General features: G+C 39.8%; 1 protein-coding gene across 1 annotated transcript in view; it reads left to right on the top strand.

Annotated features, from left to right (window-relative positions):
- Nucleotides 1–20,867, top strand: part of LOC139691257 (band 4.1-like protein 4A) — a 288,090-nt gene that overhangs the window by 237,002 nt on the left and 30,221 nt on the right. The window contains exons 7-8 of the mRNA XM_071589044.1: nt 6,504–6,624; nt 7,285–7,372. Of these exons, the coding sequence (XP_071445145.1) occupies nt 6,504–6,624; nt 7,285–7,372 (209 nt within the window). The remainder of the gene's footprint in view (nt 1–6,503; nt 6,625–7,284; nt 7,373–20,867) is intronic.

Here is a 20,867-nt window from a genome sequence, read left to right on the forward strand (position 1 = left end):
TATGAGGTTTTTAATTAACCTAATTCCAAATATAAAGGTTGTAATAACTTGAAGAGCTGATTAAATTTCCATTTTAGAAAATTTTACTTTAAATAATATGATGTAACTCATTCATTTTTAATTAAAATTGGTGACGTTTATCGACCGCTCATAAATTTACCTGAATGACCTAGCTTGAAGAATGTCTACATATATTACATAGGCTTTCTATTCAATATACGAGTCTGGTTTATGTTTATATTAAATTCCATTCCAGCTAAAGTATTCCATTCCAGCTAAAATATTCCAACCCAGATCAATAATATGAGAATGTATATTACCTTCCGATATATTTATTTTTGATCGCACTAAACCAATATGTAACTCAATTAATTTTTAAATAATAATCGAATTAATTGTTTTCGAATTTTCCATTTTGGGTTGTTTTATAACTTAAACATAATGATATCAATTATCCAGTTATTATTCCGTGTTAATAATAATAACATTAGTCACCAAATGCATTTTTCTTTCCATTTCGTTTTTCCTTTGAGTGGTAAACTTTCAGTAAACCACGCCCTCGTCCTCCTTTCAAATTATTTTAAACTTTTGGAAAGATGTTAGAAAAACCGTTGTCATTTGATAAGTTAGTAAACACGTGAAAGACGTCATAGTGGATGCAGTTGGCAGCTTATTTTATTGGGAAAAGTTCTAATTTTTTAAATTCTCGAATGTTCACTTCAATGCTATTCGTAATATGTAGAACAAAAAAGTAGGAACGGATTGGTACAACCATTCGCTCCACTCAATAATAAAATGTTTGACCCCAAACTTCGTAAAATAGTCGCAAGTTTGCTGATAATGGGTGATAACATGTCCCTTTTGCAGCCGAAAGTGTAACGTGCAGATATATCGTGATATTTCTGTGTTGAACAAATCAAAAGTTGCGAATCTTTGTTGATATAAATCTATATCTACAGTCTCACGATCGCTGTTGGTGGAGACTCATATTTTAATTTCATCAGTAGTCCCTGTCCGAGGATCAATGTGTAGCATGCATAAAAAACAGACGAGGCGTAAAATGCAGGGCTGGGATGAGTGGGAAGGAGGAATTGGGAGAAGGTGAACGCCCTTTTAAACCTTCATCCACCCCTTCCCCCCCTCTCCCACAATTACATTTCCCCAGAATTCACAACCGGATGGTCCAGTCCTTCTCAAGTTTTTTGTCATCCTCCGAAGATCTCCTCATTTCGGATGCCGAGAGATAGAAAGAGAGAGAGTCATCCACTTATTCCAGTTTTTTATGATTCTTCAGTATTCTCGACCCACCCAACTGTTGTGTCCTTGCTCGTTGCCATTTCCGTGTCGTCCACGGATGTGCTCTCGTATTAAATCAAGGCGGCACTGGAGTGCCGCCACAAAACAGCCGAGCGCTGCTTTCCATTCGCCCTTCCCTTAATTATCGCGCAACGTGAAACCAGTCGCGCGCTCACGGGAAGTTACGACCGAAACCCGTGAAGGTGGGTGTGTCACGAGAAAGTGATACTTTTCGGCAATTCCGCTTTTGGCTTCACTCTCATTAAGGAGAAGTACGGGGAAACTTAAAATACGTGAAATGTGGGACAATTTGAGTTCTCTAACTTTCTTTGTTTGATCCTAATGAAGATTCAATTCAACGGAGCATGAGCGCTACTCTGCACATCCCTCGATCTTAGTTTAAGATACTTAGTTTTTTATTCGTTTAATTGCTGAAAATTTGCTACTGGAAAGGAAATTTTCATCTACTTCCAATGCACCATTATGACTTATTTTCTTTTACAGTTTTATGATGGTTGGAGTTCCTCGAGATATCACATTTTTATTGCACCCGATTAATTTTTCTGATTTTGCCTATTCATTTTGTGAATTTTTGAAGAGATTTGAGTTGTTTAATCATGGAAGCTTGATTTCATGAACTCATTTAAGACAGACAAGTGCTATTTTTCTACCAATATTTGTAATTTAAGCTACGCGAAGTTCATTCATTCGTAAAATTGTATCATTTCCATTTCACTGCTGTCTCTCTTTAAAGAGCAACACACTGCTTTCTGCAGCGGAGTCATATAATCCGGTCATAGCCAAGGCTTTCCATAAGTTTTATGATGTGAAATTTTAATATAGTTGCATGGAATTGAGCAAAAATGTAACACTTAAAACAAACCTGTCAATGGAAAATAGCGTAGATGAAGTGTCAAATCACCTCTCTGTCATTTTTTCACGCTACTCGACTGTGGATCTCGAAAAAAAGAGACCCCCTGCTCCACCGTCTCTGTCACGAATCCTCTTGAATTGTATAAACCTACCTCACTCATGTACGAATGCGGGAAGGCGAGGTGTAACGGACTTCGTTTGAGTCACACTAAGAACGAATGAGCCCTGTGGTATCTCGTGGGGAGAAATAAAAGGCCTACCTCGCATAATCGAGTGATAATAAGGAGCGATGGAACGACAGCGGGAAAGGGAAGGGGAGGGAAAGGAAAAGGGGAAGGTTTTGAAGAAGTGGAGAGACGGGCGTCTCAATCAGACCACCAATCAGAGTAAACGGCTGACTTAAATGCGGCGGTTTGATCAAGATGTGGAGTAGGGGGGGGCGTGGTGGGGTTTCAAAGGGGAGGGGAGAAAATGAGAGGAAAAATGAAAGCTGGGGGAGATAGGGAGAGAAAGATGGATAGAGAGAGAGAGGAAGAGAAGGAAGGCGAGGATATGGGCGACGGGCAGATGATTGCCTTGTCACCGACGTGAGCGCCGCCCGCGGTGAGCCCAAATGGGTTTTGTAGAAAAACAAAAGGCTGGGAAGAGGCGGACGAGTTACCATTTAAAAATCCCATGGCAGTGATGGCGAAAAAAGAGAGAATGTATGTGAAAATGTATAGAGTTAAAAACTCGGGAGGGAGGGCAAAACGGATGACAAAGGTCTTGAGGACCCTTGACTGAGATTTTTCCCCTTCACCCCTACATCCCTCCTCCGCTGCCTTAAATGAGCCATAATAGGAACCACCGCCGATCACTCTGCGGTAATTGCTATCCAAGTGGTTTGCGAGTGTCATTCCACTTTCAAATTTCCATCCACTCTTTGATGGCAAAAATGCAGACCGTTTTTCGCGTCATAAAATGCGTAGAAAAATAATTGAATTGGTGTATAATAAATTCCAGTTCAGCCAAAAGCAGTGGATTCTCTTCCAACCATTATATTTTTGGAAAACTGCTGCTCATACTATTCTTTAGTTCCCTATTCTAATCTAACATATATTCAATGGTTCAATTACAAAACTGCATCTTTTAGATTGGACATGGGAAAAAATATGTTTTCAATTCTTTCTTTGGTTTATACATGCATTGCTTCACCAGTGTGCAAACCATTCTAAAGTATACCTCACTATTCAGCTAATGCACTTGGCACGGTATTTAAAAGATTATTTTACGTTTAAAACTTTCAAGCGAATAGGATTTCGTAACACAATAATTTTATGCACATCTTGCGAATGTTGCCTTAGGAGTCAATGATTTATATTTTTTGATCAAGGTAATACGAAGTTCTATGACATTTTACAATGCGTACTTATCATGAAGCACAAGCAGTAACTAAACGATTTCCCGGGGACCGTGAATTTATATTTATTGTCAATATCTAAAAAAATAATGGCTTTTATTCAAAGGTTAATCTCGTCAGATTTTTTAAATAATATCCGAATTAATTACCAAAGCATTCCAATTCGTTGTATATTGTCACAAAATTTGATTTATTTCCTTAAATTCGAGTGGATAGTAGTTTTTGGGAACATATCATCAAAGGCGAACTTCCTACTGAACCTTTATCCTTACCATTTCATATCCATGCAAGGAAATTAAGTACAAAAGTGTATCCAATTTGAAATAAACTCTTAGGCGTCCTTTTTTTATTTACGTCATGCAGCGAGAGGGGATTTGAGTTTCATAAAATGTGACTATAAGAGGGGAAGGAGCGTTCGTCACCATGACGTCACTTTCACAATAGCGTCAATATTGGCTGAAATATGGGAACATATACTCCTATTGTTAGTGGTACGTCTTTTGGAGCAAAATCACGGTGACAAAGCATGGCGTGGGGGGATGTGCTTTAGGGGGGAATTCAGGGGGGAGGGTCGGGCAAAAATACGCCAATGCAATTTTTTTGCAACAGAGGCAAAAATCATTGTACCATCATTTTTGTTCGAAGACTGTTTCAAATAATAATGAAGCTGATATTAAAAAACTGGTTTACAAATATTAAAATATACAACGTTAAAAGTACTCAATTTACGAATGTTACAAATGAAATGAGGTGTAGAAACCGAAATCACGGTGCTTAGCTCTTCAGAGGGTTCACTTTAATAATGGCGATTATATAAATCCAATGGGCGCTGGAGTGGGTTATTAATTTTTATTTCCAACAAAATGATTTTATAATTAATATTTAATCCTTTTCCAGCGGGACTGGTTGAATACATACTTCATTTTACACTCGTTGAAATTTTTGATATTACCATCATTTTCCTTTAAAAAAATTTCATTAATTAAAAATGTGAGTCATCCATAATAATTCCATAGAAATTTTCATTCTAATTTTCTACTTTTTTCGTTAAATTGCCTTACTTTGAAACACAGTCCACATGACTTTCAGTTGGTGTGCGGCATTACCAACAACGGCAATGTTTTCACCTTTATCTTGATCGTGAAGTCACACGTCATTATTTTTATTATTTCCAGTTTTCAATATCCACCAAGTTTTTGGGTACGTGCAAATCGAAATAATACGAAGGAAATATTAACATGGGTGAATAATTATTCTCTTTCGTAACTATTGTATGACGCTGTGCAAAGCATATTATTTGTTCAAATATCTTGATAAGTCGTAGGCACCTTTAGGAATGGAACATTCATTGTCTTTGTTCTGTAGAAAAATAATTCATTTTTCGCCTCAAATACAGTGAAAATCCACAGGAAAAATGCTGTGGGGTACATTTAAACGTGGGCACAGAGAACATGGAAATTTCTTCATTTTGAGTACCTCCCATGGATATCTCAGGAGTAAAGTGCTTTTACAGATTTAAAAGAAACCATTTCAAAAATGATGTTCCTGAATTCGAATATTCCTTGCGCACTTGTTCAAGCATGAATGCACCTCTCCATTACAATGCCTCTGTTCCCAACCCTTGGAGAGTAATGTTTTATTCTCGCGTAAGATATTTAAAAAAATAACAATTTACAAAAAAAAATGCGTGGATACAGATTGAAAAGAGAGGAGACATTGTGGGGGCATGGAAATGGAATGCTGCTTGTTCTTGACAATTCCTTGTGCCATGAAATATTTTTGAGCCCGCGGCATGGGGCATTTTTCGCGTAGTTATTCGTGGGAGTGTTCCTTTTTGCAAGCTCGAGGTTAGATGGCGACGAGTGTATGCATTTCAATGCGAAAAAGACAAACGGCGGGGTGCATCCAGCAGCAGTGAGCAAGGAGAATAACAAGTGGGATCTCCCGGCCTGGTGCCTTGCGATATCAAAGTGCTCCTTGAATCCGTACACGGCGTGAAACAATCAGGGGAATGGTTCCCTTTGCGAGGGATGAGGCGATTGGGAGGACAGCGGGAGGGTGCGCGGGTGGTTGAGGCGATGAACTGAAATTCCATTAACTGATAAACGTCGATTGAATTCGTGCGTCAAAGGCATGCAGCATCGGGAGGCGAGCGAGCTCAAAAGGCTTCGTGTGTATATACATATTTTTTTAAATCACGTATTCTTCCTTTGGCGTGCCGCAGTTGCGCGCATAAAAATATAAAACCCATCATCTCGGCATGCGGAATGCCACCAAGGAAACAAACAATGATCTTTTTATTTTGCACCCTCTGGTCCCTGCATTCTTTTTAGGCTTCATATAATGTGTCGCCTTTTTTTACCAGCACTCACCGTGGAGAGAGTGTGAGAGTATGTTATCGTCTCTTTCTCCAGTGTTTGATGCTATCTCTTTCGGATGTTATCCAAATGTTTCCATAACGTGGGATCAAAATGGAGTGCGTTTCACTTGTATCCCCTGGTCACACAAGTAAAAGTATTTTCCATGACCTGTGTGGCTGAATTAATTCCGGAGGATGTTTTCGGGTTCCTTTTAAAAAACAAATTTTTGGACGCAAAAATTGTGTTTCCTATTGATAATACTTTCAGATATCAGAGTCATCAGTCATTCGTTTATCCATTACTTCAATGGAATTATTCATCTATTTTTTACCTTCTAAAAGGCTCAAAAAATAGTCATTCTCGATCAGAAAATAATCGTGAAAACCATTATTTTAATACGAAAGAAAATAATTAATATATATATTAATTACCTTCACACATCTGGTGGTGTAATTAAAACCTAAATCACTCGGAAGTATTCGCACGAATGTTCACCTATAGAATTTCGACACCATGTTAGGTTTTCAAATTCTTTTTTAAGATAAATTTCTAATGAGGATTGTCCTTCTTTTCAGCTGAACTGGGAGATTACGACCAAAGGCGGCATTCTCCGGGCTACGTATCTGAATTCAGATTTCTCTCCAATCAAACGGTCGAGCTGGAATCAAGAATCGCAGAACTTCACAAAGGATTAGTGTAAGTTTAGTGAAATATTTTCTCTCTACGTAATAATGAAAAATTAATCACCCGCATGCTGTCGTACTACCGATTTATTGATACATAAATCCTGATAGATAAATTGATTCAGTACATTAATAAAATATATACGTAGATGTGGAATAGTTAATAAATGGCATATTTAATATCAGTGGTCTTAACTATTGACATTAATAAAATCTATAATGCAACTGTTAAGAGATTTTATGAGGCTGACTCAACATTAGATAGTTAAAACTCTCAATCACTTGTTTTTAATCCGATATTATTCTCGGAACAATTATGTAAATTTTTCAGCACAAAATGGTTAGTCTTTTTCATTCTTATTTATTCATTCTTTAATGTTTGTGGTATTCTCACGGTAGTGTTAACAGTTTTGATTTAAGGTTGAATATGGTTCTTGGTAAGGGTTCATTCGTGGCGAGTAGGCTCGTGCATAATGAGACCAGTTTAAGACAATTAACGCACAATATTTTTCAGAAAATATCTATGAATTAGTAATTGATGTATTTTATAAACATCTTAACAACATTTGTAAGTTAAATAATGTGGTTTATCTATATTTGATAGCATCTTTCCGTGACACATCTGACGAATTTGAATGAGTTTAACCCTTAATTCTTCCATTTTTTTCTCCAGTGGGCAAATCCCTGCGGTGGCTGAGCTCAACTATTTGGAGAAGGTCAAATGGCTAGATATGTATGGCGTGGACCTACACCCCGTACTGGTAAGTATTCTAAACGGAATATAGCAATTATTGATACAATGGATGCTTGTCAAATATAAATCCATTAATGATATTGGGCAGGCAGCATATTTTTAGTGAAATCCGAAAAAGGCTGATAAATTAAATGGAGTAAATATAAATGGAATGCTGAAGACCGTAATAGATAGCAGAACATTGAGTAATCAGGGCACAGGATGGAAGAGAGTAGGATTTCTAGACAACATTCAGACAGGCGGAAGTTACGAAGAAATAAATACGTCATGCTGGGCAAAGAAATTGGAAAATCTCAGAGATTTCATAGTAAAAAGTCGTTAGGAATCGTCAAAAAAACTAACTTCAAATAGGAAGAATACCTTGGATAAATGAACTTGCTAGTGGCAGTGAATGAAAGCCATTAAATTGGAAAATGTCTAATGTACATGTTGCACGTAGTGCGAGATTAATTTTACAATCGTTTGAAATTTATTTGGGTATATATTCACAAAATAAGTTTATATATGATAAGTTTACCATTAAAATTTTTCACAATATACCATGGTTTCCACCTAAATATTTTTGGAAGTCAAAAATTTCGCCCTCTCCCGTTATGTTATAGTTCTGCATGGTACACTGTGAAACAAGTGCTTTCAACGGACCTACATGAGCATCTATTTATATTAAGAATGATATTCTTCATTTATTGAGCGAATTTAAAACCAACGGATGCCTAGATTTTGGATATATAGTTCGGATCACATAAATAAATATAGCTGGACTCGATCCCGCAACGTTAGCATTAGTCGGCGAGCGTATTTTCCATCAAGCTAATTCTACTGGACTTGGTTTTCACGAATTACTTGAAAAGAATAAAACTCGTTACCTCTAGACACGCCCTCTGCACGTTTGTCACGTGATTGTCGGTCATTCCTCAAACTCATCACTTAGCTAGTAGCGCGGGTGTGTTTGCTCTCTTGGAATCCTCCTTCGCCTCTCGTTAAATAATTTACTGGAGAATGAATGAGAGACAAGGGCGTAAGCCTCTCCATCTGCACCCCGGTTCGCCTCCTTGCACCCCTTCCCGCGTTGTTTATCTTCCCATCCGTGGAATTTAATATTTTCACATTTACGTAATGCGGTCTCTCTAAGAGATTATTTTGTGATGAGAAACTACGAAAAATGTTATGCACGGCTTCAAAAGTGACAAGATTTTAATCTCTGAGTTTTTATTATATTATTTTATTTAAAAAGCCATTAAATAGCCTTATGATTTGAATGGACCTACATGCAATCCCTTTGAACTTTTTTTTCGAATTTCGTACCTGAGTTAATCAGTAAGTTTTGGAGTCAGAAATTCGTCTTACTTTCACGCTGTTTAATGTATTATAGGAGCAATGACGACTGATTTAATTACATCAGTCGTCAATGCACCTATTTTTTAGCACTAAATGTACTTCTATTTCATTTCTACTCCCCAAATCACTTCATAATTTGACTTCAATTCAAATTTTCTTAAAGTAGCCTTTTTTTCATTGACTAAATCAGTAGCAAATGGGTGAAGCGACCGACTTCTAAGGTCCTCTTTGCCATTAGAGACAGGTAAGCAATTTGGTAGAGATGAGATACAGGATGTAGGGTGGAGAGAAACCCAGCGTCGGCAGTAACCATTCCCTCTTAAAAGATGACTAAAAATCTAAAATATAACATATTATCCGACGGGCGCACTATGTCACGTCTGAACTCCACACGGATTCCGAAAAGGCAACATAATAGCTATTGATAAACACATTCTTGCCAGGGCTCATACCCTCCCGATAAGACGAGAGTTAACGAGGCATCGGTCCAGCCTATTCCCTAACTAATTTTTAATAGTAGTTTACCAGTCAATGTAACTTTTAGATGGACCCAGGGCTCTGCATTACTAAACTTCTAAGATGCCCTAAAACCCGACATTACATTAAACCGTATATATCCTGCAAGCCACCGCTAGGGTGTGTGGCAGGGGTGAATACACACCAGAATAATTTTACCCGAACATGACCCTACCGCGCTCGAGCAATGTTATTATGATCCCCTATCGTTCGTGGAAAAAATGACATATAGAATCTATCTGTTCCACACTTAATGTCTCTAATTTTATTAATATGATCTCTCCTACGGTAGTGCAGTGGGGTAATAATATATTTTCATTATTACTGCTAAAGAAACTTCCAATATATGCAAGAGCTTCAATCTGTTATTTAACCTTCGCTCCATGAATGATTCCCAGCCTATCTGCTCTAATATTTTGGATACGCTACTAAGTTTATCATAACAATGTTTTACGAATCTAGCTCCGCTGCGGTACACGTAATCAAATTCAGCAATTAATCCAACTTCGTGAGGATTCCACATACTTGCAGCATATTCTAAACGAGGCCTAACCAACGACAGATAGTATTACTTCTCAACGTCTCCTGCATGCACTTTTCCTGCCTCCTTGAAATTTCTCCCAACTCCATTCCATCTCCTCCTATCCTACCCTAGCTTTTCTTTATTTCAAAAATACTAATTCAGCACTAACTAATTTTGTAGTTTATATTTCTTTTCCTTTGACAATGAAACATTTCAAATTATCAGTTACATTTCCAAGTGAAAACTTCTGCAAATACAGTTATAATTCCCTTTACAAATTCGATACCGTCTGTTTCGGGAGCATTAGTCATATTAATGTTCTTTGATAAATGGGTTCAAATCATTGCTCTATCAAATTTTCAATAATTATGAGTGCTAGGCTACGATTCTGCATCAGTTTTTTAGTTTGGTAGGTCAGCCAGAGGATAATACCAAATAATTTATGAGTTCTATAGTTAACGCTGCTATCTTGCGTTCATATCCGGCCGGATATGCGCATGGTGGATGAATTTTGATATGTGTGCCTCGATAAAAGCCCCATGCAAATAATTCGAGCGGTGAACCTTATAGAACATTATTAAGATGTTCTCGTCGTGGTATTTGTAATGTTAGGGGTGTCGACTACCCGAGCGATTCCGCGGGGCAAATTCTGTTTGGCATGATTTCCCACAATGAACATTACTGGGGCCATGCTCTCGACGAGATCCCTGCTCCGTCGGTTATCCAGCGGTAATATTCTCCCCCAGAATGGCCTGGTAACCATAAGGTTTCTCTACGTCCGCCCGGTTAAGCCTCCAACGGTCACTTGCACCGATGCGCCAGGATCTAATCACGGCGGCTGGTCGTTGGCGTAGCATCGGGCGGAGGGGTGGGTAAGTCGGAGGGGGAGGGGAATCGTGTATCGTTTGGGACCGATCCCTTCCCGACTCCGCCTGCCCCTTTCCCTTCTCTCACCACTCCTCCGTTGACTTTTAGGCTAATGAGGACGCCGCGTCATGCGTGAGGAGGGCTTCCCCTCTCCCTCCCATACTCTCTCTCTCCCCCTCAGCCTCTAGAGGAGCGGCGGATGGGATGTGTCTTTGTCGGTTTTGAGTCCCACCACCGATCGCCAGTGCACCCAAACTCTCGCCTGTCTCAGGACCTGCCTCCTTCCCTCTCGCACCAAGCGGAATGGTGCACGCGCACGACGGAGACACCATCGGCGTCCACTCACCCCGCCCCGCTTCTCCCTCCGAGCGACGATCGCGATAGCTGTATTACGCAAATGAAGAACGGGGGAGGGAGTAAGGGGAGATGGAAGGAGGATATGACCCCGCAGTCATAATCCCCCCGTCCCCGTCGGTGTACGCCGGCCAATATCTTAAGTGGACGGTCGCCTGGAGGCGGATATCATGCCACATGCCACCTTTCTCCCTCTCTCTAGTCATAGGAGGTGTAGGCTGTACCTCACGAGGGATACTTGTTTAAACTTCTTTACTGTATATTGAATTACATTTAAATTACACATTTCGGGAAGAGAAAACCGTACTAAAACATAGAAAACCGTCTCTCCCGTGAAGGTATCGCAACTGAGCGGAAATAATAAGTTCATGGATAATGAGTCGAAGTCGGAATCCTCATTTTCCCCACAGATACAATTCTCGGATTAGGAATTAAGTTTCTCGTTGGCAATAATATTTTTCATTTAATTCTTCAAACAAAAGCAATTTCAAGCGTAAAGTCAGTGTCATCCATTCATTTTGAAAACATGAATATTGATCTACATACCTACGGGCAAGTGTTGTGTTCTCTTGACTCACTTGTTCGAAATATAAAAATTCTGAAAACTCTCGATTAAAAATGAATAAAAGTTTCTCTTTTCCGAAGTATTGGCGCTCCCTTCGCATTAGAATTCGCTTGGCTGAATAGTAGAGTCGCTTCTGGAATCTTAGCCTCTCGTTCATTTTCTTAAAAGCTCTCTTGCTTCTAAATATTTCCTACGCTGCGTGAAATGTATTGCGACTAGAATCAGTCAAACTTTCTTTGCTATTTTCTCATCTTCAATTAAAGAAAAAATTCTTAAATTCTCCACAGATCCTTTGGAGATATGTATTCATCAAATATATATAGAAAGAGGTATTCTGAAAGCTAAAAGCAAAACATATGAAGGGCCTTCAATGTAATGGGAATGTGAGTAAAAGAGGGCAAAAATAGGAAGCTGTTGTGTATCCACAATACGGATTATTGCGTGGTTCTTGACTGCAGATACGGTTTTTTGACATGTGAGAAATAAACGAACTAATAAAAAGCGCTTTTATTGATGTTGTACACGTGTTTATGAGGGAAAGAGATGTAATAAAATAATTTGAGTGCGCTGCAAGTCCACCGGCCTTAACGTCAGCCGTCGGGAGAAAAATGAATGAAAACACTTCATATGGTGTCTTTAGCCATGAAGTAGTATTGTCCTGTCTCAGAATCGGACGAGTTATGAGATGAAACAATCAAGCGGGAAGTAAATACTGAGGAAATTTGAAACGGCTCTCACTTCGAGACTAATAGGTTTTTACTGCTTTGGGATAAGATCTGAGGACAATGTTTTATTATTCACATTTCGCCATGGACAACAAAGTCCCGTTGGGTGTGTGTAAGTATTTTTGAAGAACAATTGGTGGAACAAACAGAAAATATTTTATATACGTAGCCATTCTATTACTCGCCTGTGATTGCAATTGGCACTTTCCCCTGTTGGTGGAAAGTCAGCAAAGCGTATCGTCAATAAATATGAGAAAATGGAATGTGAGATCGGATGGTTGTTTAGTCTTGTTAAAATTTCCTCAGCATTAATATCTAAAAGGGAAAGCAGAATGTATACGTGCAGTGACCACGGTTTTCTCTTCCCAAAAGACGTGCGTAGTTCAAATGAAAAGCTTTAATGGTCAAATTTCAAGGCTACTTTTAACAAACGTGTTTACTCCTTCGGTCAAGACAAAGTGTCTTGAGTCAGTGTATGCCAAGGAGTAAAAACTGCTTTGAATTTTTAGAAAAATCCATTTCAATGTATAGAGTAAAAATCTATTAAGAATATGAACCAATATTTAACTAGAACCATTCTGATAAAAGGATTAGATATCATTAATGCATTTCATTAGTTTTAGAATAGTAGCCCTGGGTCATATTAATTCATTTCAATACATTGTCTCTTGTGGATAATGGCGATGCGATGAGTATTTGTAATGGCACTTAATTAGTTAAAAAGTTTCTTTTCTATTAATTAATGATAAATCGCGTATTCCAGGAAAATTCTCATGCTTCCATTCTCAAACGTCATTATGAGTTATCATTAAATATTACGTTAATGCAGTGGCAGATGTCTTACTTTTAATATAACCGGCGGTTTGTTCGCAGACTCTGAAGTCTCTCCTGACTTTCTTCATCGGATTTCATGTGAAAAATTATTTAAGCTGAAATCTACTGCTGGCACTGGAGGCCTTTCAAAGATAAATTAAACTAGTCACTCAAAAATGTCCACTGTACACCGCACTGTAGGGATGGAAATAATAAATGAAATAGCAGCGATCTTTTCATAAATGGACCCTCTTTCATGAGACAAGCTCAAAAAAGCCTCATGACTTCAGCCACTCCTGGTCTCAAGTCGTCCTGTCATATGGTGCGTAATTCCTTGGTACTAACCATCAACGAAAGGCATTTTACAATCCTTCGTCGTGACGGCCATGTGATTCTCGAAGAAACTTATCAGTGGGAAACGCTAATATCTTCCAGTATTATTATTAACAGGAGTTAATGACCTAGCAGTGAGTCACAGTATTTATTTAAATTGCTTTAACGCGCGCATTTCTTCATTCTTTGCACCACTGGAATCGTCTCGCAGTAGCTGCATCATCACCCTCCTCTTCTTCAGTGGATCACGTTTCCTAGCAAATCCCTCTCCCCGCTCTCCCCACGGCGCCCCTCAAATATTCGCCGTCAGCGGCGCCTTCCCACACTCAAGCTCTTAAAAATTCCGACACACTGTCGAGAGCCAACCTCCCATCAAGCACGCATTCCAACCACACTCCTACACCGACCGCTCTCCTCCGCGTCCCTCCTACTCGTGGATCTTGCAATTTGAGAATCCCTCCGTTGAATTTATTTTCTTGCATACCTGTTCCGGCATCCTGTTACTGCTTGCTTTGAACGTGTCCTCTGAGATGCCAAGATGCGTATCTCTTCTCACTTATTGTCTTATTGACTTTGTCTTTCATGGTAAAATAAAGCGAGAACTCTCTGTTAATTTGAGTTGAGTTGCATTAACGCACGGCTACTGCTTTGGTTATGAGACGGAGGAATTCCACCATATATCTTCTAAATTTGATTTTTCTAATGCAAATTGGAGTGGTAGCAGTTATGTTATGACAGCAGAGGACATTTGCATTGGAATCGGCGATTAGTCCCACTAAAGCTTAGCTGGAAAATTTGAATTTTGTTCGTCTCGTTTTGACTCATTTATTTGCCGTATGATATGTCATTTTTCGCCTTCTGAGAGGGAAAGCGTTCCGATCAGAAAATTTTAACCGTCTTGCGTAATGCATATTCTTTTCACGTAAAATGTAATTCGATTCGTGTTGGATCAATTCAAAAGTCATCTTTATGCACAGAAGTGCGCTTTCTGCCTCCATTCCATGGTCATCGCCGTCATGTCGTTCTTGTCTTGTTCCCACCCCCATATGCTCAGGGATCCAGAAGGTGTCGTCTATGGCCGTTTCAAAATTATTATTCCCGACGAGTGTCGTTGGCTCCTGTAATGACACTTCCCTTTCATCTGACTCCCATCCTTAGATCTATGTGTCAGGATCCGGCGAGGAGCCATTATCATTGTTTCCGCCAGCGCAGCTCAAGGGGCCATCATAACACGCAAACCCTTGCACCACATCAAGGTTCTAATCTAAGGGAAGAAGTAATGACACTTATGCCATCGCATACCTCTGGTTCCAAAATAAAAGTTTATCTTGAGAAAAATATTTGAAGGATTTGGTCAATATTTTTGTTTTCCGTCTGTCCCTTTGACTTCTGCTTATGATTGTAGCGGTTAAAGTCGAAACTTCGGGGTACCTTAATCGTAGCTCTTTGCAGTCTGAGCGTCTTTTACTATTGTCATTTACGATTAAGAACCTCGTTCCTCAATCGTAAAGAATTTTTTGTACATCCTCAATGTACAATTGTCAGATTATAATAGAATCCATCATTTAAAAACATATTCTATCTAAAAATAAGTGTTTTTCTTTTACTGTGGTTCAAGGAAATTTTGAGACGCATTACAGGTAATAAGGAACAGATTAATAATACGGTCTAATGTGGCCTTTTATTCAAAGTCTGTTGGCTCAGCTCACATATACATCTATTCGAAGAATATTCACTCTAAAACAGAAAACAGATCTTATATATGTGCACTGAAATATTTCCATGAAATTATATTTTACAGCCACATTGGATTATTCTCAAATTCTTGGGATGATAACAAATGGAGATTAAATATCATTCTTTCTTATGCTGTGTCTAAAACGCGATCAAATTCTTCCAACGATCCCCGTTAACCATAATACGTGTTTGTTCATCCTCTTTGTTGTACATCTGATAGCGTCTTATCCGTTTTCTCTACTGATTACTTTGGTACACTGGAAACACTTCCTCCATGTTTTTACCAATTGAGAAGTTATTCTTCGAGAACTTGAGAGTCAACTGAACCAAAACCACAATAACATGACTGCAAGATCTGATTTGCTGACTTCAAGATACCTCTAACGAATTATATCCGGAAAGTAAATAATATGCTCGGGTAGTAATAGGGTGGGGGACAATGCAGCTCCATTCATACAAATGAGAATGATCCACCCACTATTCCCCTCTCCAACCTCCCATCTCTTCGTAATGCGAAACTCCCAACGCCCTTAATATTGTCTTCTCCCTCTCTTTACCCTTTTCCCGTCTCCTTCGTCCTTCCCCTCTCTTCTTTTTCCATCCCTCCCTCCTGCTGCCGCCCACCCAGCCGCTCATTCTGACACGAGCGGCAACCGCGCTTGTGATCACCGGACAATTAAAATCGCGGCGGTATGCCGCCGCTGGGGTGGGCTGGTTGGGAGGGTGGGGGCTGGGAGATAGGATGGAGGCTAGGGGTTTGGGGGAGGGGAGAAGGAGCAGTAGCTTAGTGACTGCGGGGGGAGGGTGGGGGACTTGGAGAGGGGTGGAGTGGGGGGTACTTCCAAAAAGTGTGCGCGGAAGATTAAAAGGAAAAAAAGGGTCGTGGAGTGGATGGAGGTGGTGAAAAAAGGACGGATGTTTAAGGGTTTAAGGGGAGTTTTTTTCGGAACGATAGGGAGTTGAAAAATGTCGGAGATGCGTCAACAGAGGGAAAGAGAGAGAGAGGGAGAGAGGGAGGGAGGGAGGGAGGGAGGGAGGAATTGGAGAGGGTTTGAGCTGGACTGGGAGGAGGTGACGGTGACGACAAAGAAAAGCGTGTTTGTCGTCGCCGGGAAGGAAAGAATTCGCACTTTGCTTTTGCGGATAATCGCGCGTTAGGATGTGTGTATTTCAAAGGGAGAGACCGAATGAAGGATCGGCGTTGCACTTCTTTGACGGCAATGATGGAAAATTATTCGCGTTGCCCGGTCGTCACTTGAGCATCTTTTCCCCAAACAAGGCCATAAAATCTTACGCTTTAAATGTTGCTGCCAGTTTGTGCTCTGTTTTTCGCACCCGGTTATAAATGTTGGTAAAACTTGTCATTGCTGAAATTTATACCAAAATAATTTTAAACTTTTAGTTCATCAATTTTTTCAATACGGAACTTATTTCGTCTCATTTTACTGGATTAATCAAAATATCGCCTCATTTTTTTCGCCCTCTGCCGCTCTACATGCAACATTTACTCATGCAGATTAGCACTATATTGTCATATAATTTGGTTCAAGAACGCAAAAGAGTACAGTTCATCATCATATCAATTTTAAAGTTCAGTTGAAAAGTGAATAATACTGCCTGAAGCTTGGCTTAAATGGTATTTATTCATTGCAGAAAAAGAAGCATTATATTATTTATATTTTGAATTATCAAATTTATCCAGCGATTGAGCTGGATTTTTATTACAAAAATTGGTAAGCATTTTCTGTGAAATGTCATTTACGATATCCCGGTGAGTTAACAAGGTCTTCACACCGATGATTAGCCAATTTACGAAAGTATTATTCATGGATTTGGCTGTAAAATAACCTGTTGTGATATATTGTGGAGTATTGTACGATATATTTATCCCAATTCTTTGTCTCATATTGTTAAATTATGCGAATCAAAAGTAAATATTGTTGAGGCAGCCGAGAGAACTTTGAAAAGTTTAATCTGATTATTAATCCACAACTCTCAGATTAAAGATACGTAGAAATTAATGTGATAAAATATTCGGTTGAGTAAAAGTACCATTAAAATAAATTACCGTTAGCGGAATGAATTGATTTCCTCGTCGATATTCAAATAGTAACCTGGAGAAATACCAGGAAAGAGTAAAAGCTAATCAGATATCATAAACGACTTCAGTAAGGCTAACCTTGACCTATAGATATTATGTATCTTGTGTAATAGAAATTTTCGTTGTTAATTAATATAAACTCTAAATGGAGATGCTGCCGTTTAATGTGAAAAAATGGAGTCAATCTGTCGCACACTTAGTAAGATGACTTTTAAGTCAATACAACAAGGTGCTTTGTGTAATTATTTTATGAGGCATCCATAAAAATGTGGGGAAAAATCACCTACGCCAGTGTAGTTGAAAAAAAGGATGATTAAGCTCTCGGAAACAAAATTTTGAAAGCTGGGAAAGGATTCGGTTGGGAATAAATTCCCTAGTGAACTAGATAGGTGGCAGTTGAATCAAAAAGCGGACTATAATTGAGAGTAGAGAGTATCATCTTCTTCTCCGTGGAGGATGACACGGAAAGAGGAAATGATGGTAGGTGATAGGAAAAAGAGGAAGCAAATACTCCAACGAGTGGCGAGAAAGGAGGGAGAGGGGTTGTGGAAGGTGGCCAGTGTGATTGTGACGATGTTCTGTGCGTCAAGGGAACGAGCCACCCCAGCAAGCGGGGAGAGAGAGAGAGAGACAGGAGCAGGGTTGAGGGAATGGAGAGGAAGGAAACGAAGAAAAAGGGGAGAGAGGGGAGGTTCGGTGTTTGCGCGAGGGTGGATCAATTAGCGCGTCGAGAGATGAAAGAGTTGGGAATGAAAGAGGGAGAGTGACAGAGGCGCGAAGGGTTTCTCTTCGAAGGTGGAATGGGAGGAGGAAGTGGATGGGGTGGCAGTGAGGCGGGAGAGTTGGAATCAAGAAGAAGGAAGAGAGACATAGGAAGAGGAGGATTGTGGGTGAATGGGAATAAAATTATACTCCCGCTATCGGCAGGTATCGGGGGTGATTAGCGAGGAGTACACCAAGGGTCGAGTTAAGAATGTGTGAAGAGACGATGTGCTGGGAGAGTAGAGGGAGGGAAGGGCATGATGAGGAGGTGTACTCTCCTCACACACCGAAATTCACGACTTCCCATTCCGTTCATGAGACAGCGGGAAACAAAACTGTCCACCTTCCGGTCCCTAATAGAATTATTTTGAGTCTACTTGGAGAGGTATATGCGTTGGAATACATAGGATTTTTTAAAAGAAAAATGCCCTTTCCTCTTTTACCAATCCGCTCACCACAAAGAAATGATTCTGAAAGCCATTTGCTTAAAATGTTGGCTATATCAGCAACATTTGAAAAGTTAGAAGTATTTATTCAATTTAAAAGGTTGATAGATAAAATTGGCGATGGAAAAAAATCAAAGCTTGTGAAAGTGTTTAACAAAGTTGGAAAAAAATCAAAATTTAGAGAAAAGTGGACTTTCACTCATTTTATCATTACACTGAAATGTCTCATAAGATATACCAAAGTTTCAATCGCTTTTAAAATTTTAAATCTTTTCATAGTACCGCGGGCATAATAATACTTAATTAGTAATACAGGTTACCCGTAAGTTTGATTTGTAATCGTCAGAGCAAACAGTCAAATGTTTCTCTTATAATCACACGAATGTCAATCTGTCACTACTTTAAGTACTTGATGTACGAGTACTGACTGATGAATAAGTCTCGTAGTACCATCAAAGTACCCGCCCAAAAAATGTGCGAAACCGATGGAAAAAATTTTGGGATTCTGTGGAGCCAGTTGAAGAATGGGTCTCGTACTATCTTGGATCATATCGGGAACCGAAAATGTGGATCGTTTATTAGAACCACGATAGCCTGGTGTAAGAACTAATTCTATAAAAATGGCACATCTGGGTGAGTGTGGGATGGGGAGCGTCAGGTGGGGTGTGCACAGAAAGGAGGAAGGCGATGGGGGAAGAGTGGGGTGGGGGCGGGAGGCCGAGCGAGGGAGGTGGATGTGGAGCAGCGTGGGGTGAGGGTGCGCTTTATTTTTCGCCCCCGAGTGTGGGCAGAGCGTACATTATAATGACGAAAACGAAGGTCCCCTCTGCCCAAATTACTTTGATCGATCACTCCCTCCGTCAAAGCACGCCCCCCTCCCATAAAAACCCCTTACCATCCCCCCAACGCACGCCTCCGACGCGAGTCTTCCCCACCCTTAACTTTCCTTTGCCCGTTACGTCTGTCTCTACGCCTTTAGTTCCGCGCGTGTGGGAGGAGAGAACTTTCCGCGCTCTTCTTTCTCCCCGCAGCCGGTTTTCCCCTTGCCGGCTCACACACCCCACCCTCCCGTGCGAGTCCTTTCCAATCTGTGCCCTTCCAGGGGACTCGAGTGCGCGAGGGAGCGTTGGAGTGCAAGGAATGGGGAGAATGAGTGTTTTGGGGATTGTGCTCGATGCCGCCCGACGCCCTCTCGCCATTCCCCATTCCCCCGACTCCACCTCTCTCACCCGTCTCCGTTCACACCGCGCCTACCCTACCTCCCCCTCCCTCCTCCTTCCCTTTGCCTCTCTCCCCGACTCCCAAGCAATCCGATCCGCTCTCAAAATTTTCCGCACCTCGAGATGCCTTCTGATCATCCCTGAAGACCAATCGCCCGGTGTCATGCCTCGTTCCCCGCCCTCCTGGCCTCCCCGAATGCGCTTCCCATTCTGCTGAACCCCACGCGTTTCCCTTATTAGGATGTTGCGGGTACATCTTCGATGTCCTCGAGTGAGTGCCTGTGTAAGTTTTATCTGCTTTCGCAGTCTTTTTTATTCAGTTATACTGATTTGCATTTCTTTAAAAATTCTGCCGTATTCATTAATAAAACCTACTATTGTCTCAATTTCTTCCCTCTTACTCTTTCGCTTTGGGAGGAGGGGGCTCCTGGAGTGACTCCATGGAGTGACATAGAACATAATGAAAGTGAAATCAGTACATTTCTTGAATTTCTCACGGGAACAAACTTTCTTAGGGAATTGATTCGTGGAAAAAATTGGGTATTAATTGTCTAGTAAGTAGTATTGATGTGGTAAAAACTACTCGTTGGAATAAGTTAATAGTTTATCTAATCCACATTTGCAGTCAAAAACCTTTCAATATGGGTATCGTTGTCTTTATCGATGATGAAGATTAGTTAATGTTTTTAGTTGCAAACTGATGAATATTAAAGATAAATATTTCAAAGTGTAAGTTCTGTCATAAATCATCTTTAAAAGATCTACATGCCTTTTTTGGATATTTAATACTTATGTATAGTTATTTAAAGGCAAAATAACAACAAAAAGGTTTATTCGTTATTTTAATTTCATCTCACGAAATATTGTTTTTTATCATTCTAATATATATGTGCATACCAGCGAATTCACTGAGTGGAGACTATATCTGAGATTCAAATTCATGGTGAGCTGTATCCTGGTAGTTATGGAAATAATTTCCATCAACATTTCTCCTTACTATAACTTACGCATCAACATATTTAATGCCCCTATATTATGTTATCGCCCCCTTTTCCCGTTTGAATCATCTCTGCATCCTGAAATTTCCGTGAACAACAAATATACTCCGCTGACAATTAAACCAGCCACCAATAAAGTCTTTAATTGATCAATTGCTAAATAAATAAATTTAATTGCTAATTCATTGTGGTGTATATTACATA

Source organism: Hetaerina americana, unplaced genomic scaffold (assembly GCF_022747635.1).
Source record: "Hetaerina americana unplaced genomic scaffold, ioHetAmer1.1.p SCAF_1, whole genome shotgun sequence".
NCBI lineage: Eukaryota > Metazoa > Arthropoda > Insecta > Odonata > Calopterygidae > Hetaerina > Hetaerina americana.